The 26258-nt window shown below is 37.2% G+C and overlaps 1 protein-coding gene across 3 annotated transcripts in view; it reads left to right on the top strand.

Annotated features, from left to right (window-relative positions):
• Slc25a12 (solute carrier family 25 (aspartate/glutamate carrier), member 12) overlaps positions 1-26258 on the top strand; it is a 108212-nt gene that overhangs the window by 42044 nt on the left and 39910 nt on the right. For 2 of the 3 annotated variants that reach the window (XM_013030518.1, XM_013030511.1), the window contains exons 4-6: positions 5693-5808; positions 16202-16341; positions 23965-24111. In XM_013030518.1, the coding sequence (XP_012885972.1) occupies positions 5693-5808; positions 16202-16341; positions 23965-24111 (403 nt within the window). Of the gene's footprint in view, positions 1-5692; positions 5809-10668; positions 11095-16201; positions 16342-23964; positions 24112-26258 lie in introns of those variants that run through there. The other variant, XM_013030527.1, reaches the window with a different exon arrangement.

Genomic DNA, 26258 nt, shown 5'->3' with positions numbered 1-26258 from the left:
TTTCTTTCTTTCTTTCTTTCTTTCTTTCTTTCTTTCTTTCTTTCTTTCTTTCTTTCTTTCTTTCTTTCTTTCTTTCTTTCTTTCTTTCTTTCTTTCTTCTCTTTTCTCATCCTGGTGCTTGAACTCTGGGCCTGGGTGCTGTTGCTGAGCACAGACTAGCACAGACTAGCACACTACCATTTAAGTCACAGCTCCACTTCCAGCTTTTTGGGTCATTAATTGAAGAGAAGAGTCTCACAGTTTCCTGACTGGGTTGGCTTTGAACTATGATCTTCAGATCTCTGCCTCCAGAGTGGCTATGATTACCGGTATGAGCCACCAGCACTCAACTGTTAAAGGTTTATTAATTCAACAGAATCAAAGGCTTTACTTAGTCAAAGAAGTCACCCTTTCTTATTTAATGGGAAATTAAGGCCCAGAGTGGTTGCTTGACTTGCTTGGTAACATAAAATCAGTTTTTCTTAATTTTTAGACCGTTTTTCTTATCAAAATTGGACCTAAGACCTTGAATTTTCTTAGTAAGTGCTCTACCATTTGATTTAATTCCCTAGCTCAAAGGGAGTGTAGTCATTTTAGCTTTTACAATTATTTTTTTAAAACATACATTCTTGCCGGGCGCTGGTGGCTCATGCCTATAATCCTAGCTACTCAGGAGGCTGAGATCTGAGGATTGCCGTTCAAAGCCAGACCTGGGCAGCAAAATCCATGAGACTCTTATCTCCAGTTAACCACCATAAAACTGGAAGTAGCGCTGTGGCTTAAGTGGTAGAGTGCTCGCCTTGAGCCTGAAGAACTCAGGGACAGTGCCCAGGCCCAGAGTTCAAGCCCCATGACCGACCAAAAGAAAAAGAATACATTCTCTTTGTCTATCTATAACAGTTATAAAAAGTTAAAATAAAGTTGGAAGTCTTAGTCTACCCCCAAGTTGTGGTTCTTAGTCTATTATACTTCTTTTGATGATGAGTCCTATAGATATGTAACTTGAAATGGCAACATATAGCATAGCTTATAATCATCCATGACCAAATCAGATCAAATGAGTAGAAACAGTATAGAAAAGTTGAAATTTCTTGGTTCAGAGCATGGGAAAAGCTGATTTAATAGTGGTCAATATTTTACTCTTCTGGACATAGACTTATTACACTTCCTCTTGGCATATAAACTGTTCACTTTCTTCCTCCCCATTTCTTATCCCTCAGTAGATGGTGAAATAGGGAGTGTTTTGATACAGATGCTTGCTATGGACAGACATGTGAAAACAGCCTTGTGTGGTATAAATAGCCTGATGGATTGTCTAAAAGTAAAAGTCATTAGTCAAGTATTATTGTTGGGATTGTGGTTTAAACTTTGAAAGTTCTGGTTATATAATGCTTTTATGCACTAAATGCATACCTCATAGACTTATTGTGTGATCTGATGTGAAATATTTGGACAGTTGCTTCTAGAATGGTAATTTCTATATTTAATTCTAGCTAGAATTTCATCTGGTGGCTCTTATTCTCCTATAATGTGAAATATTAGTTTTTCTTTTTGTACTTTTAAAAAAGTGTTTCCCTTGATGTACCACATGCATATAGAAGAATCTTTTATACAGAAATCCTGGCTGTTTTAAAAATTACAAAGGTCATCTAGTAATGTTTTGGCATTTTTATTAGTTTCCATTCAGTTAGGGGACTTTGTAGGAAATTTTTCTTAACGTGACCACCACATTCACAAAATATTATTTCAAAGTTAGAAAATAAATACATTTTTGGAAATTTTGTCTTTTGAATATGAATATAGTAAATTTCATAGACTTTGCATTTTAGCAGTGGGCTACTTGTTGCATAGTTAGAACCTATGCAAGCCTCAAATCTACAGGACCAAGGTAGTTGTAGATAATTGATGAGGCACTTTCTGCTTGGCTATAAGGGCTGCTGGTCCCACTTAGACCCAGAGACCTCTAGTTGCCCAACCTTGCCATTTATGAACAGATACCCAAAACTCTGGAAATTTATATGAAATCTTAGGGTTTCCTAATGTTGACAGCCAATGAAACTGAAAAAAAAATGTTTTCAGCCAGGTGCGGTGGCCTATAAGCCTAGCTAGTTGGGAGGCTAAGATTGTTGGTATTGTCACTTGGGCTACCCAAGGTAGGCAAAAGTCTGTGAGAAGGTTTCTTAGCAAATAGCTGGGTGCAGTGGCATGTGCCTGTTATCCTAGCTACCGTGATGCTTAATCTAGGTGGATTGCACCCAGGAATGTGCAGGAAGTAAGACACCATCAGCAAAAACCAAGGCTGGATAACAAGCAAACAAGCTAGTGCAAAGCCTTGAGTTTAAACTCCACACCACCACCACCACCAACAAAAATCAGGGCTGGGGGCCTGACTTGCTGATAAGAGCCCCTCCCTAGGAAACTTGAGCCACTGAGTTATTAAACCTCAGAACTAAAAAGAAACTCTCTTTCTCAACCCCCCAACAATGATGACAGCAACAAACCCACAAAAAATCTACTTTCTATGCCAAAGAAAATATATCTGTAAGCCAACTTTAGTCTCTTAACTGACAGTTTATAATCTGTGCTCATTAAGGAAACAATCTTTAGGGCTGGGAAGGTGGCTGAGTGGTAGAGTGCTTGCCTTGCATGCATGAGGCCCTGGGTTCGATTCCTCAGGACCACATAAGCAGAAAAAGCCAGAAATGGTGCTGTGGTTCAAGTGGCAAAGCACTAGCTTTGAGCTGAAGAGCTGAGGGACAGTGCCCCGGCCCAGAGTTCAGGCTCTACAACCGACCAAAAAAAAAAGGAAACAATCTTTGGTCTTTTCTCATAACTACAGGTTTTGCTTATTGAGTAGGAAATAGGTTTTAAGGCTATATATTGATAGTTTAGGATAGTTTTAATTATAATACCCAATTTTGGAAACTGTTTAGGAAAAAATATAGGCTTGTTTTCTACCCATAGTCAGCCCAGGTCTTTTACAATTTCTTTTATAATCAGAATAAATAATGCTAATAGCTCTTCATTGTAAAAGTATCAAGCATCTAAAAATAGGTAGAAAGTGGCAGTCTTCTAACTCTTACCCTACATAACTGTTTGTGTTATATATTCTCAGACCTCTGGAAGATACCACCTATCTTTAGATTTTATTCAAAACTAAAACAACATGTTAGTCATTGCTCTTTTTCCTTCCCTTCTTTCCTCCCTTCCTGTTTTTTTCCTTCTTTTTATTTCTTTACTCTCCTCCTTTCCTCCCTCCTCTTCCCTATCTCTTTCCTTTTTTATTTTATTGTTTTGTTGTTGTTACTGGGAATGGAACCCAGGACCTCATTCATGCTTAGTATACGTGCTGCCACTGATCTATACCCCAAGTCTACCCATTGTGTTTTATGAATGCATTTGGTTTTACTTCCTAAAATTTGTGTTGTGAATTATAATTATTTTTTTTGGTAGTTCACCAGTGCCAATCATAATGGACAAATAATTTTGACTAGGGAACTTTTTCTTCAAGCATTCACAAGACTCTTAAGCACTGTTGGGACTCTGGGATGCTTCTTTTGAGGCAAAGATACTACATTCGATTGGTGTAAGAACTGGGTGCAAATTAAATGAGTAAAACATTGGAGGTTGGGGCTGGGAAGGTGGCTCAGTGGTAGAGTGCTTGCCTTGTATGCATGAGGCCCTGGGTTCGATTCCTCAGCACCACATAAGCAAAAAGAAAAAAGCGGGACGTGGCACTGTGGCTCAAGTGGGAGAGCGCTAGCCTTGAGCTGAAGAGCTGAGGGACAGTGCCCAGGCCCAGAGTTCAGACCCCACGACCGGACCTAAAAAAAAAAAAAAAAAAAAACATTGGAGGTTGTGGGATTATTCAGAGGATATGAATTGCTGAGCGGTGGCCCTGAGTAGAGGGAACATGAATTGTTCTGGTTGCAGATAGTGAGTGGGCTGCATTGTAGAGAACAAGAAGATATGCATTAATCAGTTGTGTGGGCATACAAGCAAGCCACATGAAAGACTGGGTCTGTTCCTTTAGATTACAACTTTCTAATCTCTTCTCAGCCTTTCAGCTAAGATCAAGTGTAGATTACAACTTTCTATAAACATTTTGTCCAAATCAGGCCACTTTGAGTATGTTACTAGTAGTTTTATAGGATATCTGGTCTCTCTATTTTAAGTATGACCACTGAATAGTTAAAAAGGTTAAGATAGAAAAGTGATTTGAGGCTGGGAAGATGGCTCAGTGGTAGAGCGCTTGCCTTGCATGCCTGAGCCCTGGGTTCGATTCCTCAGCACCACATAAGCAAAAAGAAAAAAGCCGGAAGTGGTGCTTTGGTTCAAGTGGTAGAGCGCTAGCCTTGAGCTGAAGAGCTGAGGGACAGCGCCCAGACCCAGAGTTCAGGCCCCACGACTGGACCCCCCCCCCAAAAAAAAAGAAAAGTGATTTGATCATATTTTCATTTTGAAAGATTTTGCCTGGCTGGCTTGAACTATGATTCCCAGATCTCAGATCTGAGCAGCTAGAATGAGGTTTAATATTATTATTGTCAACATACTATTTTTAAAATGGGCTGCATTTTTTTTTTAATCAGTTGTGGGCTTGAACTCTGGGCCTGGGCACTGTCCCTGAGCTTTCCAGCTCAAGGCTAGTGCTCTACCACTTGAGCCACAGCACCACTCCCGGTTTTCTGGTGGTTAATTGGAGTTAAGAGTCTCACGGACTTGCAACCGGTGATCCTCAGATCTCAGCCTTCTGAGTAGCTAGGATTACAGGCGTGAGCCACCAGTGCCTGGCTATGGGCTGCTTTTTTCCCCTCAGGTATTATTATTATTATTATTTGCGGGGAGGGGTGATGAAAATATCTTTGTTTATTAATTCTGATGAAGGAACAGCTTTTCATGCCTCTTGCACTTGATCGTATTCACATTATTCAGGGCAAAAGATGACACACTTCTGTGACACACTTCTGTGCTTTCCCCAAGAAGGTACCTGAGACTTGGCTCAGAAGAAATCCCCTGGGGTAGACAGTGTGGCTGCCCCTCTTGCTGCTCTCTGGTCCCCACCAATGATGGGTGTACCGGATAAATCCCTCAACCTGTCTCTGGAATTTAGCAAATCCTTCTGTTCTACCTCAAAACTAGAAAGTCAGCCTAATCCTTTTACCTGCTCCCAACACACACACAACAACCAAAACACTGCCTGGGCTAGTATGTTCAAATGTTGAGCAAAACATTGAATCAAAAAACTACCTCTACAAAGCATTTATGACTTGTTAGTGAAATAATGTTCCATGTATGTCTCCTCAGGTATTATTAAAATTGTCAATGCTGTGTTTTTCCCAAGAAAATTAATCTTTCCTAATCTGTATATTTTCAAATGTGTTCATTACTACAGGAATATTCCATAGTATATCTTTATGAAATTTCAGTTTGAAAAAGAAAAATAGACAACAGTATGCATATTTTGTGCATATAAACAAATTTTTATAATTCTACTTAGACAGTAGTCCCTTGAGAATAGCAGAAAGATGGCATGGGGTCTTTGTTAGGGACTTTTGAAAGAGTAATATTCCCTTCCTGTCTCCTTTCCTGGAATATATCTACCTTTCATCTGTTATTTGGTCACCTTGAGTTACATTCATACTGTAGTGGCAGATGAAATGCCTGATATTTCCCCTTCCTTTATTAGCTAGTAATAGTTTACATTTTGTTCTAGGTTGATCTCCTATCAAGAGTTCTTGGCCTTTGAATCTGTTTTGTGTGCTCCAGATTCCATGTTCATAGTGGCTTTCCAGTTGTTTGACAAGAGTGGAAATGGAGAAGTGACATTTGGTAAGGGAAAGAAAAGGTTAAAAGTGCTAAATAAAGTTAATGATGCCTATGCAGACTCTGATTGTTAAGTCTAACAACCGAATATAGACAACTGAGTATTTATGACCTAATCAATAAGCAAAGCATTTATTTCCTAAAACAATTTACAGAGACACAAGTGATTTTATTTTCTTCAAATTGTTAGGCTTTTGCAAAAGATTAAGGAATCTAGAATGCTGTTACTTTAGCTCAGTAAGTCACTGATACTTTGACATTCCTGAAATATATGGTTCAAAATTATCTTGTTCTGGGCCAGCCTAAGCAAAATTCTTCAGAAAGTAGACTGTAAAACAGCATGCAACAGTCTTGTCATTGTTTAAAGAATTTTGGGGTAGGGAGTTCAGAGACTCTCTGCAGCATCTTTGGAAAATTGCTTTATGTCAACAGTAGGCTTAAAGGAGAATTAAGACAAAATTGATTAGTGTTCTCTTAATTTCTCATCCTCCATTTAAAATTTTTGACTTTATACAAAATAAGGCTAGACTATTAAAATCACCATCCAAATTGTGTATAGAAATTGATTTAAATCCTTTGGTGGGCACATCATCTAATAGTGATGTCTCATAACTATACAAGTTAGGACTTTTATTTGTAACTCTATGTTAGGTTTTTTTTTTTTGTTTCATTTTGTTTTAGGAGAGTTCTAAGCCTTGAACTCAGGGCCTGGGCCTGTCCCTGAACTTTTGTGCACAAGGCCAGTACTCTACCACTGAAATGACAGCTTCACTTCTGGCTTTTTGGTATGTGGAGATTAAAATTTCACAGACTTTCCTAATGGAGCTGGCTTTTAATTGTCCTCCTCAGATGTCAGCTCAGAAATCTTGGGTAGGATTATAGGCATGAGCCAATGGCACCCTCTATTATTTGCAGAAATTAGTTTATTTTCAGAAAAAGTATTGGCTATTTATTCTTACAAAAGGAATAATTTCAATGGAAACAATATAATGCTTTCAAAGATTTTGAGTCCCTTTTGTACTATTTTTTCTTCTAATACTGGAAAAATATAAAATTTATACTTAGCCATTTTAAGTATATAGTTCAGAATGGTTATATTTTACTGCTGTAAAATATACCTACATAACTTTTTTCATCTTGCAAAACTGAACCTGAACTCTTGTTATGGTGTGAATTAGCACAAATATATGTTTTAAAAAAATGAAAATTGGGCTTCCCTCTCTCTCCCCCTTTCCCCCTTTCATTTTTGGTGGTTCTTGAGTTTGAACTCAGGGTCTTTTACTTGCTAGGCAGGAAACTCTACTGCTGACCCATGTTGAAGCTCTAAAATAAGGCTTTTCCCAAGTACATTAGTGCTATAGCACTAAATGTAAATTTGTTGTGATGTTTGTTTTATAAAGTACATAGATGTCCTTAAACCTGAAGGAAGAAGTATCACAGTACTGGTAAACATGGTGAGATAATCCAAATCAATCAAAAGTACCAGTGGCGCCTTGGCTATAACTTTGGTGGGCATATTTTCTAGCTTGGCACCGATTACCTTCCTATGCTCGTTGATCCAATACAGTCCTTTGTGTGAGAACATTTTCCAAAATAAATACTATGTAGCACTCTTTATATTTCTGCATATATCTTGGCAATCCCCCTGTTTGGGAGCTAGCTCTGACCATTTTGCCTCCTGAAGAATGTTGACTTTCCTCTTAACTACCTGCATTCTGTGGTATAAAGAACAAAATTGATGTCATCTCATCATTTAACATCAATTCTGTACTGCTGTTAGTGCTGTACTTTTTATTTTCAGTAAGTATTACACATACATGTCCTCCAAATATGGTACAGACTACTTGGGAAATAGTTTGATACAAATGTCTGAGTTAGAGACGGTATACTTGTGTTTATTGCAATATGAATTTAATTTCTCAAAATCAAATTTTAATATACTTAGTCCCCTGCCTTGGTATCATGTTTCCTCCATTTGATTGCTTTTCCCAACAAGTTGCTTAAGATACTTCATCCAATAGACTAGTAACAGAGATGCATGATGTTGTTAAGAAGATCAAAATGAATGTAGTAAGAAGCTGCTTTATATATACCTTACTTCATAGGAATAATAGTGTGTAGTTAATTGATCTCTCATGATTTTATAGCTACTTTTTCTCTTACATTACAACTTAAAAATTAGGAATTCAAGAACTATAATTAGGTTAAAAAATAAATTTTAGTTTTTATAGCATCTGGTATACACTGAAGAACAGATGAACTTTCCAGAATCTTGCTTTCCAGAATCTAGTGACAAGATTATTATGGAATAGGGGAAACTTCCCAGAGTCCTTGTCTGGCTGGATCTCTCTCTCTCTCTCTCTCTCTCTCTCTCTCTGTCTCTCTCTGTTTCTCTCTCTCTCTTTTTCTTTCTCATTTAATAAATTAATTTGAATGTGAATGGAAAGCCATGAAAAAAGGAAGAATGAATAGATTAGATTTGATTTCCCAGTCCCAGGGGGAAAAGTCCTCTCAAGCCCTCTTTTTAAAGACTGGATGTCTTTATGCAGCCCATGCTGGCCTTGAATTCATGATTCTCCTACTTTAGCCTATCAAGTGCTGAGATTTCTAGCATGCCCACTTTGTCTTAATTAAGGATTTTGTTAAGGACTTTGAACATTTTCCTTTTTGGTCCTAGTTTTGTTTTTGTTTAGTTCAGGCAGTCTTATTATCTAGCCTAGACTGGATCCTTAGTTTTGAGGATCAATTTGTAGACTTTCCTTATGTGTGTGGTTTGAACCCGAGTCCTCATACATGCTTGATTATCATTCTACCACTGAGCTACATTCCCAACCCCATTTTGTTCCACTTAAACTGAAAAGAATCATAAAAAAGGAGGAAAACAAGAAAAGCATTGAAATGGTTACTTATAACAAATGCCATTTAATAAAATTTCTGAGACCCACTTATTTCAGGTTGTATTCAAGACTACAGAATCTCTGCATGAGGAAATAATTCACTTGGACTTTATTTTTTATAGGCTTTTTGGATCTATGATGAAGGTCAGTTTTTATGTTTGTACCCATTTAATAAAATGAATTATGCTATGTATTTATACACATGTTTAGATTGAAGAAAATTTTGAGTTCATTCTAACTAGACTTAAATCCTTTTTATCAGATGACCTATATTTTCTAGTTTGAAGTAATTTAAGTTGTCCATATCTCTCGTGCACACAAAGAAAGTTAGGAGAGAATATTGGATACAAGATGCAATGGAGAGAGGAAAAACCATTATGTCATTACTGTCTCTAGAAGACCGTAAAGATAATGTTATCTGTATACTTGAGTGTATTGCTCTCATCTATGCTTTTTTTCTTAGATATGCCTTTATGCACATCAAATTATATGTTTAAATTGTATCATCTTTGCAATGATTATATATAGCAGTATTGAACAACATTTACTTAAGTGCTGGACTAAGTTGTTTTTCTTTTGTTCTCATTGTTAAAGACGCCTCCATCTTGAGAGGCAGAACTTATATTGAGACCTTGATTAACCATTTCATATTGTAAAAGTTCAGGAAAGCATTCTGGAGGTTTTCTTTTCTTTAATAATTAAACCATCAGTTAATTATTCCAGCTTCAGTGTTCTTTTAATACAATTCCTAATGCATGCTGTGGATAAATATTTAATGGCTTGTATATATGTTACTGCTAGGTGGCATGAGCCTTGTAGAGGCCATTGCATGATTGGTGTGTAAATTTGCCTGGATCTCACTATTCTCTACGATGTACTGAACATTCTGCTTGGTAGAATTAGACTGAGGTGACCTAATTAAGTAGTAATCCTACATTGTATTGTCAAAAGTTGCCATCTATTTATCCCAAATTAACCAAAAAAAGTGTATTGCTTTGTCAAAGAAGTAATCTTTTTTTTAAGTAGATGATTGTGAAACATATGTTCTGAATTCCCTATTAAAAACTCATCAGCATTCTGTACCAGTGTTTACATAGAAATGGAAGTTCAATTTTTTTCAAATATACATCCTTACTCCTGACTGTAGATCCTCTCCAAAGAAGAAATAACTTTTGATTTAGTATATGGTGGCTGTCAGCCAATATAGCAAATAAAAATGTGTTCCATTTATGCCTCTAAAATAGTTTTTCACCACTAAATGGAAGAATAGATTGAAGTTGTTTGGGTATAACCACTACTATTATTTAAAGGGTTAGGAGATGGTAGTATAGATATGAAAAATAAGTTCTTTCTCACTAGAAACAAAGCTTTAAATGAAATAATATGAAATTATAATGGTAGTAAATACCGAGTTTATAGACATGGAATAATATGAAATTCTATTGGTGATAAGTAACTAAGATAATTTAGCATAGCGTTTCAACCAAGTATTCAATTAAATCATGATTTTTTTTTGTATTGCTTTCAGACATCACACAGAGGACTACTTTTTAAATATTCTAGGCTATTCGAGTAGCTTGCAGTTTGAGGTTAAAGGAAAAACAGGCACAATGCTAGTTTCTCTGCTGTTTGATGGTAGACTGTTGAAGCTTCTATACTAAAAGATGCTCTTTGAATGTGAACTTCTCTTTTCTGAGAAATGAACTCTTTACATATAGTTGGCCACAGGACCACTCTATTGACTGATCATACAGTAATCCCCTCTGGAGGTAGGTAAAGGGCTACCAGAAATACTTTCTTCCAGAGAAATAGGGAGGGTATTCACCCAGGTTTCTAATGACCTACCTGGGAGCAGAACTCAGAAGCTGGGACTGAGTCTATATATGTGCTATGTTGGTTGAGACTTCACAAGTTTTGCTGTTGGTCTTTTTGTTGTTGTTTTTCTTTTCTTTTTTTTTTTTTGACCTCCCAGTTGTTCCTACTCTTTCCCCTCAATTTTTCCTTCACTGAAAAGCACCTTCACAAGTCTCACCATTGTGTTTGTTATACATAAGGATAGTCACTGCTCAGGGTGGGTGTCCTGAGAGCTTCTCTAATTTGACTTTAACTGTGCACGTCAGACTCAGCTATTGAGGAATTCCCCTCCCCTCCCTGACAATAAGAACATTGGTTCTCAAGCCTGTAAGTTGGAAGCAGTGGCTCCTGCTGGGCTGGAATCCTTGGACTCGATGTCAAGCTGGGCTGATGGTAGGTGGGCTGTGACACAGGGCTGATGGCTTGTATACCTACAGGAGGAGTTCTCTGGCCACACCGTTGGTACAGCAGCTCCTTCCAGGCTCATTCATGGAACAGGCATGGTGGCAGGCTTGGAGAAGAGTGCCAGCCCCGGTCAGAGGTAATTTTGTACTGCAGAAGGATAACAAGACCAGTAGGAAGCTCCCTTAATAACCAGGGGAGGGATAAGGGTGGATGAGATGGGAAGACACAGCGTGGGCAGCTGGGGAAATGGAAACCTCTGTTAAGACAACTTATGTAATATATATTCTGCAATGTGTATTTCATTTAGTTCAATCATTTATAAGTGACTGATACAGCTAAACTGACTAATGTTAAACGTCTGTGAACATTTTCACTTAATCACAGTTGTCACCATTACCTGCCTTCCTGACAAATCATTGTGCTCCTCTCCTTTGAGCAAAGAGAACATAATGACAGGCTACTTTTGTGTCTGGCCTCAATTCCCTTTCCTGTGGAATTATAAACCATCCCTTTCATAAACCCATGCTCTGCAGGAAGTGAGAAAGTGGTCTATTGTTTTCTATATGTCAGAAAACGAATGGATTCCTGTTCCTTTTAGCAATGCCAACCTACTATAAAATACTAGATCATGATTTTTGCCACCAGTAAGATGTGACTGTCATATCCCTTTCATCCAGGCTAGAACTCTGGCCCCCTGAAATAGCACTGTTAAGGAGTGCTATTTAGAGCTAAAGATCCTTGTTTGCCACTGGAAAGATGGGATTCTCTCTGGGTGGGAAACTTGCTATGCAGTTTCTGTTAGATGATTGGTATTCCCTTTCATGTCACGCAGTATTTGATGAAACCAAGCAAGATCAGAACATCAACAATTATAAACTATCCAGTTCTAGAGCATTCACTCTTTCCCCCACCTCGGCATTACTGGAGTTTGAACTCAGGGCTTCTCACTTGCTAGGCAGATGCTCCACTATTTGGCCATGCCCCATTCATATATATATATACACACACACACACACACACACACATATAGATCTATATACTATATATCTATTAATATAAGCATATTCTAGTTTTAAAAAGTGATTATGAACTAGCACAGTAGTTATGGCTGTGATTTTTGGGATATTCCTGAACAAGCCTGAGGCATTTGGTGTAGAAACAGTAACAGAAAAGTAGAATATATTTCAAGAGGGTCCAGAGTAGGTTTAAAATTGTATTAATTCTAATAACTTTAGTTGTAGCCTGTGACACTACTAAAATAATAAAAAATAACTGGTGAGTAGTTAATAAATGAGTGTATAATAATAGTCATAATAAAACCATATTCAAAGCTGTCTAGAGACCACTTTAGGAGAAGTAGTAAATGTCCAAACAGATGCTCACAGGAAATGCCCCTTCTGTATTGGGAGAGATTGCTATGAGTTGTTTAGGCTATTATTTTATTGACCTCAAAGACATTCTGAGATCTTACTAGAGAATGCTAGAAAGTTTAGAAGAGAAGTGTGACTTAGTGGGAGAGTGCTTGTCTAATATATGTGAGGACCTGGGTTTGGTCCTCCTCCTATAGGAAACCCCCCCCCCGAAGGTTTTATTAGAGATATTTCTCTAGGTATAAGTAATATATTATAAATTTAGTTTATGAATACACAATAACAAATATATCACAATAACAGAAAAATATAGATTATTAAAAATTTTAAATTTAAAGGCTTTTGAGTCTTTCACTTACTTTCACATTTATTTTAATTTTAATTTTAATTTTTTTGTTGTGGTACTGGGGCTTGAATTAAGGCATCCCATGCTCTCATTCACCGTTCTCACTGTTGGTTTATACCTATCACATCATACCTGCAGTCACATTTAATTTTCTGATATTTTTTGATCGTTTAAAAGGGGTTCATGTTTATTCGCATTACATAGCAATATGTATTTTTTCCTTTTTTTCTCTTTTTCTTTCTCTCCTTTGTTTACATTTTTTGATAGGATCTTGCTAAGCTAACCAGGCTAACCTCAAACTCACTGTATAACAATATGAACATTTCTTCAAATGATTGAGTTTGAGTTACAGCCTTTAAAATAAAGCCTCATGGCTAGGTGTGGTGATACATGCCTGTAATGCCAGCTATTTCGGAGGTAGAGAAAGGAAGATGGGTAGTTCAGGACCAGCCCAAGCAAACGTTAGCACAAGACCCTATCTGAGAAATAAGCTGGATGTGGTAGTGCATATCTGTAAGTCTTAGTTACTTAGAGGTGGAGGTAGGAGAATTGCGTCTGAAGCCCTAGGTAAAAGTTTTGAGATCATAGTTGAAAAATAAACTAAAAGCAAAAGAACTTGGGGCATAGTTCAAGTAGTAAACTGGGTGTATGTGGCTCACTTGCCTAGCAAGCTTAATGCCCTGAGTTCTAACCCTAGTACCGTAAACAAACACATAAGAGTACTATTAAATAGCTTACTTTAATAATAATTTTTTTATGCCAGTCCTGGGCCTTGAAGTTATGGCCTCAGCCCTGTCTCCAAGTTTTTTCCTCAAGGCTAGTGCTCTACCACTTGAGTCAAAGCTTGATTGTGCTTAATTGAAGATAATAGTCTTATTGACTTTCCTGCACTGCCTGGCTTTGAACTGTAATCCTCAGATCTCAGCCTCCTGAGTAGCTCAAGAGTAGCTCCAGCATGAGCTATTTAGTTACTATTTAGTTACATATTTTAAACAATACATTTTAATTCTAATTTTTTAGATGTAATGTTTACACCTAAAAGTATAAAATGATGTAAGAAGTACATGATATTGCTAATCCCTCAAAATATGGTATAGTTTTGCTTATATATTACACACCATAAGTGGTTTCTATCTAATATGTGTACTATGTTTGATTTATTTATTTTTTTTGTTGGTTGTGGGGCTTGAACTCTGGGCCTGGGTGTCCAGAGTTCAGCTCAAGGTGAGTACTCTACCACTTGAGCCAAAGTGCCACTTCCAGTTTTCTGGTGGTTGATTGGAGATAAGAGTCTCTGGACTTTGCTGCCTGGGCTGGATTTGAACTATGATCCTCGGATCTCATCTTCCTGAATAGCGAGGATTACAAGCGTGAGCCACCAGTGCCTGGCTTATGCTTGATTTTTAATTAATTACTTAACTAATTTGTTAACTATTTTGTTTCATTTTTTTGGTCGTGGAGCTTGACCTCTTGAGACACAGTGCCACTTTGAGTTTTCTGGTAGTTTATTGGAGATAAGAGTCTCATGGATGTTCGTGGCTGGCTTTGAACTGTGATCCTCAGATCTCAGCCTCCTGAGTGGCTAAGATTACAGGCATGAGCTATGGGTGCCTGGCTTTGTTTCCCATTTTTTAACTTTTAGTTGAACACTTGTTTTGATTAAAAAGTAAGCAATTTAGTTCATTTAAGAATAGAAGCATCTAACTAATTAAATTAGATCCTAAAACATCTCCACTGGTCTTCCATAATATTTTTAGTCCCAAGTATTTTTTTGGAAGCTTTTATTGTTATCCAGACCCTTGTACATAATAGGCAAGCATTCTACCTCTGAGCTACATTCCCATACTCTCATTCTAAGGCCTGTCCTTTTATAGTAATTAGAAACCAAGATCACATGCAGTGACTAAAAGATTATTTACTGAAAGACAAAATGATGTTTTATTTGAGCTTTCAATCTGGTCAGATACCAGCACAGATGAGGCATAGAGAAGCCTCATTTTATTGTACTGAAACGCTTTCCTTTACATAATGAATTATTAAAGTGAAAAAGAAAAAGAAATTAGGATCCCATGAATTGCTATTGAGTTCTTGTCTTTTAGAAACAAAGACCCATAGAGTATTTAACTTGTGTTTATATAAGGTGAAAATACTTGAATTAATTTGAGAACTCTGAAATATAGTTGTGACTTAGGTAAGAAAAAAATCCTGTGCTCCATTTGAGAAAAAAGATGAGAATCCCATCTCCCCAGTGACATCCAATGTCTTCTTTTAACTTTGCTCATGGCTGTAAACTGCTTAGCTGTTATATTGGGTCTAGATGTGTAGGATTCCCAATTCAGAATTCTTACATTCTCCCAACCCAGTAGCAATGCTTTTATTAGGAAAGAAGGTATATAAAACCGAGGGAATCCATTAAACTATTTATAATATGTGATTAGTGTCTTATTCAAAGAATCTGTAGAAATTAGAAAAGACTGTATAGTTATAGGAGACTATAAAACATTAAATTTGTATTTACTAATTCTCCAGTACAATTTATAGATATTAATAGTAAATTATTTCACTAATAGAATTGGCTTAAATTTGAAAATAATTCTGTTCTTAAGACATCAGTAAAAGAGGCTTCCTGCATTCTTAACCTTGCTTATGTTATTTTTTGTCCTTTGGCATGAGCTTCTAAATTAGCGTAGTCAGTCTATGCTTGTTAAAGTACCAGTCATTTGTGAACTGACTTTTCTAATAAATGTAAAACTAAGAAAGTGAATGATGTTGCTAGTTGCATGAAGACAAGCTGTAGAGTTTTTGTTGCATATTATAGTGTGACTGGTTCCTATTTAAAAGTTAGTGTACCATGTCTGGTTTTTTACGTAAAAAATGATTCACTAATTTCACTTATCTTAAAATGTTATAATAGTTCAGACTACTAATCATGGATTTTATAGGGATTTTGAAGCTTTGTGTCAAGACCATATTTTTGACAATATCAGAAGCTTTTAATAAGGTACTTGCTGCTGAGCTAATGATATGCTTTTGGTAGTATTTTTTATACCTATCTTCAATAGACATATTCAGGGAAATGTGAATGTAATAATCAAGCCTCAATCAAACCATACTTACTATGACAAATATTGCATTATACTGTAATTTAGGTATTCATGATTCTGATAAAGGGTTTAATTCGACTCCTTGAGGAACCAGGAAAACACTATTGATTTTACGCTGGAATGTAAAGTAGCAGACATTTATAATTCAAGCTATAAATCAGTTTCTAATTAAAATTAAATCAAGAGAAATTAAGAATTTCGTGGCCTTCTGTGTAATGGTACACAATCTTAAGTGTAAAATTATATTTTGTATCAATGTGTTCCTGTGCATGGGTTTCTGGGCACAAAAATTTTTTCGCAGTTAATCTTAATAGAAGCAGATGATATTGATTTTAAAAACTCTCATTTTTTTTCTGTAGGAACATTGCAGTGGGTTGAATTACTTACAAGTATAATTAATTTATTCTTGTTTTCCCTTTTAAGAAAATGTCAAAGAAATTTTTGGGCAGACTATTATTCATCATCATATCCCTTTTAACTGGGACTGTGAATTTATCCGACTGCATTTTGGCCATAATCGAAAGAAGCATCTTAACTACACAGAATTCACACAGTTTCTCCAGGTAAGCTTAGTTTTAATAAGTGGCATAATTACATACTATTCTTCCTCTACCTCCCCTTTAATTTTTTAAGTTTAGTACAGAAGTAGGAGTCTTTATTTTGTCCCCATTTTTTATTTTCCACTTACTGGAAGCAAATTGTTTAAATGCTTGTAGCTGTTTCTTTAAGTATTTATCCCCATTTACTTTGTGAAGTCCTTTTGGGGCTCTTACTATTTCACTTTGGGTATATTAAAATTATTTTTACTTTTTGTATGTATGCTGGTCAAGGCCTGGGTGCTTAGTTTCTTTTGCTCAAGGCTCCACCTTGAGCCTGGCGCCACTTCTGGATTTTTTTGTGGACTGACTTAGAACTGCAATCCTCAGATCTCAGCCTACTGAAAAGCTAGGATTACAGGTGTCAGCTACTGGTGCGCAGCTTTCACTTTGGCTATTTTTGATCAAATTCTAATTGTAGATTAGAAGTTAGTGATCTCTCCTTTCCTGCCATAGAATGGATATTTTCTTCCCCTACCCATGTAATTATGTCATGATTCCATTTAGATCAGTAATGATAAGATTATTCTAATTATAATTACTATACAGCCCTTCATATATATAGGTTCTGTTAAATATAGTCTTTTCTTGTCAGTATTGCCTAAACAATATAGCATAACAACTATTTATGTAGCATTTATATCATATTTGGTTTTATTAATCTAGAGATGATTGAAAGTATAAAGGAGAATGTCTGTAGGTTATATGCAGTGATAATTTAAAGATACAGGAGGAGCTGAGGGTATAGCATGGTGGTAGAACACCTGCTTAATGTGTAAGAAGCTCTTGGTTCAGTCCCTCAGAACTGCTAAAAAAAAAAAGTCAAAGTACATGAGAGGATATGTGTAGATTATATACAAATCCTGCACCATTTATATAAGGAACTTTTAACATCCTCAGATTTTGAGGGGGGAGGCAGGGAGGACTGTGCAGTTCATGACTAAAATGATTAGTTTTCTTAGATTTCCAGTCTTTGTTTAGCTTTTTATAATATTAATGATAATTCATTCTTATATCTTATTACTAAGATTTCTATAAAGAATTCTTGGCTGGGCCAGGCGTTGGTGGCTCACGCCTGTAATCCTAGCTACTCAGGAGGCGAGATCTAGGATTACCATTCAAAGCCAGTCCAGGCACCAAAGTCTATGAGATTCTTATCTCCCATAAACCACTAGAAAAATGGAAATGGTGCAGTGGCTCAAGTGGTAGAGTGTTCACCGTTTGCTGAAGAGCACAGGGACAGCACTAAGGCCCAGAGTTCAAGCCCCATGACTGACAAAAAAAAAAAAAAAATTCTTGGCTGGGCACCAGTGGCTCCATACCTGTAATCCTAGCAACTCAGGAAGCTGAGATATGAGGATCATGGTTCAAAGCCAGCCCAGGCAGGAAAGTCTGTGAGACTCTTATCTCCAATAAACCACCAGAAAACCGGAAGTGGTGCTGTAGCTCAAGTGGTAGAGCACTAGCCTTAAGCTGAAGAACCAAGGGACAGTGTCCAGGCCCAGAGTTCAAGCCCCATGAACAACAACAACAAAAAAAAAATTCTTGGAGTTCTCCAGGAGCTTTCTAAAAATATATATATTTGGGACTAGGAATGTGACTCAGTAGTAGAGCACTTACCTAGCATAATTCAGTGCCTCCTAGATGATTGATAGTATTTTTTAATCAACCCAACTATCTTGTTCCAAACATTTCATTACCCCAAAAGGAAGTTTAATAATCACTTCTTTTTTTTTTTTTTTTGGTCAGTCGTGGGGCCTGAACTCTGGGCCTGGGCACTGTCCCTCAGCTCTTCAGCTTAAGGCTAGTGCTCTACCACTTGAGCCACAGCGCCACTTCCGGCTTTTTCTGCTTATGTGGTGCTGAGGAATCGAACCCAGAGACTCATGCATATAAAGCAAGCTACTCTACCACTGAAACACCTTCTCAGCCCCTAATAATCACTTCTTATTCTTGCTTCCCTCCCAGCTTCTGACAGCCAACAATCTCCTTTTTCCTATGGAACAAAAAGCAGATTGTACCTATTCTAAATATTTCATGTAAATGAATCATAAGATATGACCTATCATACTAGCTTTTTAAAAAACTTAACAGCTTTTAAGGATTATTCATATTGTAAGATATATTAATACTTTATTCTTTTTTGGCTTAATATTCCATCGTAAAACTATATGATATTTTTTGTCTATCAGTTGATAAACTATTGAGTTGTTTCTACTTTGTGGCTATTAGGAATTGAGCCTTACAAATGTTCATATACAAGTACTTGTTTGAATATCTGTTTTCAGTCCTTTTGAGCATATTTCTAGGAGCACTTATTCTGAATCATGGGTTAATTCTGTGTTCTTTTCTTGTCTTTTTTTTTTTTCCTGTTGCTGCCACCCTCCTCCTCCTTTTTCCTCCTTTTCCTCCTCTTCCTTCTCCCCTCTTTTTAAAAAAATAATGCTAAATATTGAACCAAAGGCCTTGTGCATACCAGGCAAGTGGACTACCATTGACCCATCCCCCAACCCCTTTGTTTAAGGTTAAGGAATCGCTAGACTATTGTCCATGTCAGCCACCCTAAGTTCCTGATTTGTTTTATGGTCAGAAAGTGGGCTTTGTAGCCGGGTGCAGGTAGCTCACAGCTATAATTCTAGCTACTCAGAAGGCTGAGATCTGAGGATCACAGTTCAAAGCCAGCCCAGGTAGGAAACTCCTTGATACTCTTATCTCCAATAAACCACTAGAAAACCGGAAATGGTACTGTGGCTCAAGTGGAGAGCACTCGCCTTGAGCTGAAGAGCACAGGGAAAGCGCCCAGGTCCAGAATTCAAGCCCCACAACCGACAAAAAAAAAAAAAAAGAAAGTGGGCTTTGTATGTGTGTATATGTAAATATGTTTGTGTGTACGTGTGCCTGTGCTTGTGCATGTGCCAGTTCTGGGGCTGGCTTTGAATCCTAATCCTTAGATCTCAGCCTTCGGAGTAGCTAAGATTATAGGTATGAATCACTGGCACCTGGCAGAAAGTGAACCTTCTAAGCTTCCTGCACAGCTGTTATTTTATGATCTCCTTTTACCTTCAACCTGGAGAACCTCTTTGTCTTTTGCTTTATTGAATTTCCTATCTTCTGGATTGTATCTTTCTCTTTATCATGATTTTTATCTTTTGATTTACTTCATTTTGGTGGAATAGTTCCTGTTTTAGCTTTCTAAGGAAGGTACAGTTTAAAATATTGAGACTTTTCTCTATCTGTAAACCTCTTACTTTATCATTAAATAATCTGACTGGGCATTAAATTGTTGTAGGGATTTTTTCATTATTTTCCTTTCTCTAATTTGTAGTGTAGCTATCAAGAAATTCAGTGTGGGCTGGGAAGGTGTCTCAGTGGTAGAGCGCTTGCCTTGCATGCCTGAGGCCCTGGGTTCGATTCCTCAGCACCACATAAGCAAAAAGAAAAAAAAAGCCGGAAGTGGCGCTGTGGCTCAAGTGGTAAAGCGCTAGCCTTGAGCTGAAGAGCTGAGGGACAGCGCTCAGGCCCAGAGTTCAGACCCCATGACCAGACCCCCCCCAAAAAAAAAAAGAAAAAGAAATTCAGTGTAAGGCTTTGAGCCTACTTTGCTTGTTTATTCAAGGGGCATTCTACCACTTAAACAACATCTCCAGCCCTGCTTTTTGCTGTTTTTTTTGGAGATGGAAGCTTTTGGACTTTTCTGCTCAGGCTGGCTTTGAACCATGATCCATATTGATCTCAGCATCCAGTATAGGTAGGATTATAGGATTACAGGTATGAGCCAATGGTGGTAGGCTCCCTTCTCATTCCTTTTTGTTGTTCTTGTTGTTGCTGTGGGGCTTGAACTCAGGGTTTGGGTGCTGTCCCTGAGCAATTTGGTTCAAGGCTAGTACTCTACCTCTTTAAGCCACAACTCCACTTTTGGTTTTTGAGTGGTTAATTGAAGATAAGAGTCTTTTCTGCCTGGGCTGGCTTTGAACTGCAGTCCTCAGATCTCAGCCTCCTGAGCAGATAGGATTACAGGCATGAGCCACTCATGTTTTTTGTTTGTTTGTTTTTTAGATCGTAGTGGGCTTGAACTTGGGCCCTGTATGCTGTCCTTGCAGTCATTTTACTCAAGGCTAGTACTCTACCACTTTGAGCCAGAGCAGCCACTTCCTCCATTCTCATTCTTTTTTTTTTTTGCCAGTCGTGGGGCTTGAACTCAGGGCCTAGGCTCTATCCCTGAGTCTCTCTGTGCTCAAGGCTAGAGCTCTAGCTCTTGAGCCACAGTGCCACTTCTGGCCTTTTCAGTTTATGTGGCACTGAGGAATCAAACTCAGGCCTTCATGCATGCTCAGCAGGCACCCTACCACTGAGCCACATTCCCAGCCCCTCCATTCTCATTCTTGATTCAGTACTGAAACTCTTTTGTTCTACTCTGGTTGGTTTTAGGATTTTTTTTTCTTGTCTGGGTATAAAATTTCATGATATTCCTTAGTGTGAGGGTTTTTTGTTTTTTTTTAAGACATTTTCTTGTCATCTGTGGGCTCTTATAATTTGGAAACTTCAGGTCTTAAAGTTTTCATTTTTATATTTCTTGAGCTTTATACCTTTCTAGGACTAGTAAATATAAATATTTTAGTTGCTTTCTTATTTTCCTTCTGTAGCTTCTGTTTATTTAAAAAATGGTTATATTTTGAGTTTTTAAAGGAACTTTTGGTTTTCTGAACATTCCTTAAAAAAATAGCAGTCTTTTTATTTCATAGGCGTTCTGTTTTCTCTCACCTGTCCCATGATATTAAAGACTTTTTTTAATGAAAGGAAAATTTAATTGAAAAAAGTCTGGTAGAGAAGAAAAGCAGGTGGCATAAATATACCATAGGAAGATAACATTTCAGGCTGCATCTTGCTCTGTCTTCTGTTTTTTGCCTTTTTTTTTTTAGAATTAAAAAACATTCACTGCAAAGTGTTTTCTTTAAGTGTCCTCTCTCTCTCTCTCTCTCTCTCTCTTTCTCTCTCTCTCTCTTTCTTACTTGCTTGCTTGCTTTGGTCATCGGCTTGAACTCAGGGCCTGGGTTTTGACCCTCTTGTGTGTCTGTTTGGATCTCTGGTTCATGGCTTTTCTCATATGCCAATTCCCCCATACTGGTTTTATTTATAGTACTTCAACTGTGTGTCTTTAAAAAAACAGGTAAGACTCTTTCAACTGTTGACCTTATAGAAAGTATAAAATCTCTTAATATTTTTCAATGTGCATTCTGCTTCTTTGTTAAAAGTCTACCTTTTCTTTGGTATCATTGGGGTTAAATTTATGTGTAATTGCCACTGATTATTTCTGGGAGATTAAGACATGTGCATAGGGAAGACAAAGACATAATAACAAAAGACTTGAAAAAAAAAAGGAAGGAGTGAGGAAAAAATGTAGTAAGAAAGAGAGTCAACCTTTTTCTGCTTCTGAGGCTGCTTGTCTTAGGAATAGCCTTGTCTTAGGACCACTTTCAGCCAATCTAATGATGCAAACAATGTCTCTCATTCATTTGAAGGATGCAGGTTGAAATTGAGATGATAGAAATGAACTAAATGGAGTGACTCCTCTTTAACACATACATTTACAAGTTACATTTGTTTTTCCATTTCTGTTGCTCTTTTCAAGATAATACAAGTACATATTTTTGTAGATAACTTAGTATTTCCATGTAGGTTTTTAAACTTAAGACTATTGAGCTGGGTGCTGGTGGTTGATGCCTGTAATCCTAGCTATTCAGGAGGCTGAGATCTGAGGATCATGGTTTAAAGCCAGCCTGGGAGGAAAGTCTGTGTGACTCTTATCTGCAATTAACCTCCAGAAAACTATAAGTGGAGTTGTGGCAAAGTGATAGAGAACTAGCCTTGAGCAAAAGAGCTCAGGGACAGGGCCCAGACCTGGAGTTCAAGCCCAATGACTGACCAAGAAAAAAGTTTTGAGTGATTTAGTAGGTTTAGTATGTTTTTCTTTAGTTCATTTCCCTAAAATTATTTTTTTAAAGCATATTGAAAACTATATACACTCACATATAACTTAATGCATTATAAACATCTGCTAAAGTAATTTTGACTGAATTATCATTAAGAGGTCACAAATCCCTCTTGTGACTATAAAATATCTATCAAAATATCTACCAAAATATCTATCTATGTATCTATCAATCATAATAGGAGTATATTCCAGGGCCTTGTACATGCTATGTAAGCATTCTAACAGTTAGAGACATCCCCAGGCCCCAAAATTAAAGAAAAAGGGAAAGCAACATTACTTTGAGGGTTTTGATAAATGAGTGACAATAAAAGTTATATTATTTAATATGTGAATAGTAGTTCTATGTTTAAATATCATTTTTAGAGATGAAAGTGGCATCTGGTCACACCTTTATTATGTTGTATCAACAGATATATTTGTATCATGCCATGGAACCCCAGGTCAGAAATTCTCTGATTTTTGGCTTTTGTATAGTATCTTGGGAGTTATTGGTACATTTTGTCTTTTTTTTTGTCAGTTGTGGGGCCTGAACTCTGGGCCTGGGTGTTGTCCCTCCACTCTTTAGATCAAGGCTAGTGCTCTACCACTTGAGCCACAGCGCCACTTCCAGCTTTTTCTGCTTACGTTGTGCTGAGGAATCGAACCCAGGGCACTGGGTGGCACTCTACCACTGAGCCACCTTCCCAGCCATGTCTTTTTTTTGTTGTTGGTAGTGGGTCTTGAACTGAGGGCCTGGGCACTGTCCCTCAGTTCTTCAGCTCAAGGCGAGCCCTCTACCACTTGAGCCACAGCACCACTTCCAGTTTTCTAGTCGTTCATTGGAGATAAGAGTCTCACAGACATTCCTGCCCTGGCTGGCTTTAAACTGTGATCCTTAAATCTGAGCTTCTTGAGTAGCTAGGATTACAGGCGTGAGCCACTGGTGTCCAGCATTTTGTCATTTTTATTGACAGCTATCACTTATTACAGCTTTGGCTGTCCAGTAGTTTTTCTGAGTTGTTTTTCTATGGTTTAAGCGTAACTGTACCCAGAGCCCTACAGCAGTAACCAAACTCTGCTTATGCAGTTTTTTATTTATCATTTTCCTTTAGCATTATGACATGTCACAAAGTTGGTAGAATTTCACACTGAGTTCATTTAAAAAATATTTGAAAAAATGATGTTTAATTAAAAATGAGAGTCCAACTTTGATTATGTAATTTAAAATTAAAACTCTTAATTCAAGAAGTACTCTTGAATGACAAAGTCTTCAAGCAAGAAAGAATAAATTATCGTATGTTTTAAAGGCCAAAACAAAGCATTGAAAAAATTACACTCTTATTTTCAGTGATCAAAAATTTTTGAACAAAATTTGAAGGTTCTTTTTCATTGCTATGATTTGATTAATTTGTTTTTCTTAGGAGTGTTATGTGTAGTATATTTCTAGGAAAGCATGTGCCTCCTAAATTTAAAGCTTTGTTGTGATTTCCGAGGTGTATATTATTTCTCTTTATAGTAAGTACACATGGGGAAAGAGGTCTGCTTCCTTCATTTCCAGAACATGTACTTTGGATGTGCTTTAACCAATTTAATACTTTATTTTTCATTTTTCCTTCCAGGAACTGCAATTGGAACATGCAAGGCAAGCTTTTGCACTAAAAGACAAAAGCAAAAGTGGCATGATTTCTGGTCTGGACTTCAGTGATATCATGGTTACCATTCGGTCCCACATGCTTACTCCTTTTGTGGAGGAGAACTTGGTTTCAGTAAGTAAAAAACAGTTCTTTAATTTTCTCTTTCCAGAGACATTTTGAATCATTAGGTCCTCAGTGGCTTCCTTGGGCCTATAAAACTCTCAGCTATTCAAACTGCATGCTTGGTTGGTAGTTGTTAACCGTGTGTGTGTGTGTGTGTGTGTGTGTGTGTGTGTGTGTGTGTGTGTGTGTGTGTGTGTGTGTGTGTGTGTGTGTGTGTGTGTATGTGTGTGTGTAAAGGAGGTAGAGGTGATGCTTCCTCAGATTGTAAAGCTTTTTACAGAGTCATCATCTTGTTCTTTCACATTTCTAAGTTGGTTGTTTCCATTGACAGAGTCTAGTTTAAGGGAAAAAGGGTTTATAGACAAGAGTGAACAATTACTTTTTTCAGTGGGCAGAATCTTTTCCTGACATTACTGCTTTCATCTTGTTATGTGGATGACTTTTTCTTTGTTTGCTGGAAAAATTGTCCTGGCCTCTGCACAATTTTAATATTCATGCTCATGGCAGGAGGTATGGAGGAAATATGTGGCCATTAGCCTCTGTGGTTCACTCTTCTGCCCCTCTCTGTGCTTTCAGTGTTTATACACCAGACACAAGTTTTTGTTGTTGTTTGGTGGTTGTTGATAGGTTGAATGGTAAAACTCAACAGTTAACTGGACCAATAGCAAGTTCATGTCATCCACTTCCTTACTGAGTGGCGAAATTTTCCTCACTTACCCAATTTTTTGTTCATGCACTTATGTATAAGTTTTTGATTACTGCTTGTTTTGAATGGAGGAAAGCCAATGAGTGCTTTTGTTGTTTCAGCTGAAGATCATTATCCCCGATTTAGACTAGGGTAGAAGATCAACTTCTGTTCTTTTTCTTCAGTGAATTTGAACATGGACCATGTCACTTTCTCCTACACATTTCACCTCCCTGACACCCATCCTCCACTTTCCTACCCTCACCTCATATTCAAACCAAAAAAATAAAAAAAGAAAGAAAAAGAAACTGGGAAGAAAAGAGAAAAAGTTTAAAAAAACTAAATAAAAGGTTGACTTAATGTGAATTAGGTTGAGGAAACCTATTTAATCTTTCCAAGTAGGTATGATAGCCTTAGTTTACCAAATAACGTTTTTATTCTTCAGGAATATATTAAGTAATTTGAGTCCTGCTTTTGTGTCACTGGTACCTACATTCATGTTAATAAATATGTAATCTGGGGCTGGGAATGTAACTTGGTGGTAGAGTGTTTGCCTGGCATGCATGAGGCCCTGGGTTTGATTCCTCAGTACCATATAAACAAAAAGTAAATAATAAAATAAAAATTTATATATATATATATATATATATATATATATATATATATAATCTGTATTTGGGTTGAGGCATGTACATAAAGGTGAGGGGTACATACATAGCCTATCATTATTTACATTATTTGTAATAGACTTTTATGACTGTCATGCTGGAATTCCACAAGCATCTTTTTGAAATTTTAATAGCAATATTTTCAGTCATGGGCTGGGAAGGTGGCTCAGTGGTAGAGCACTTGCCTTACATGCATGAGGCTCTGGGTTCGATTCCTCAGCACCACATAAGCAAAAAAGAAAAAAGCTGGAAGTGATGCTGTGGCTCAAGTGGCAGAGCGCTAGCCTTGAGCTGAAGAGCTGAGGGACAGTGTCCAGGTCCAGAGTTTAGGCCCCACGACTGGACCCCCCCCCAAAAAAAAGGATATATTTTCAATCATGTGAATTTCTCTGACTTCTGACTTAGAAATTGGGTTTTTAGAATGGAGTTTATGACCATGTGGTGAGTAGAAGAACTTTCCTACCCTGTAGACATGAGGGTCTGTAGACATGAGGGTCATTTGTGCTATTGTACTGAAGACATAATAGCAAATAAATACTCATCACTGTGTCTATATATTTCTTGGAGTTTGGTAGTTGTACTTCTTATAATGCAGACTATAAGACTAAATATATTAATGATTAAAATAGCTAAAAATTTAGAAAAGTAGCTGGGCTCTGTTTACTCATGCTTGTAATCCTAGCTACTCAGAAGGCTGAGATCTAAGGAGCTCAGTTTGAAGCCAGCCCAGTCAGAAAAGTCCCTGAGACTTTTATCTCTAATTAAACACCAAAAGCCAGAAGTGGAGCTGTGGATCAAGTGAT

This window comes from Dipodomys ordii, unplaced genomic scaffold, assembly GCF_000151885.1.
Source record: "Dipodomys ordii isolate 6190 unplaced genomic scaffold, Dord_2.0 Scaffold5, whole genome shotgun sequence".
NCBI classification, from domain to species: Eukaryota; Metazoa; Chordata; class Mammalia; order Rodentia; family Heteromyidae; genus Dipodomys; species Dipodomys ordii.
Note: the sequence above shows the minus strand (reverse complement) of the source record. Positions and strands in the feature narration are given on the sequence as shown.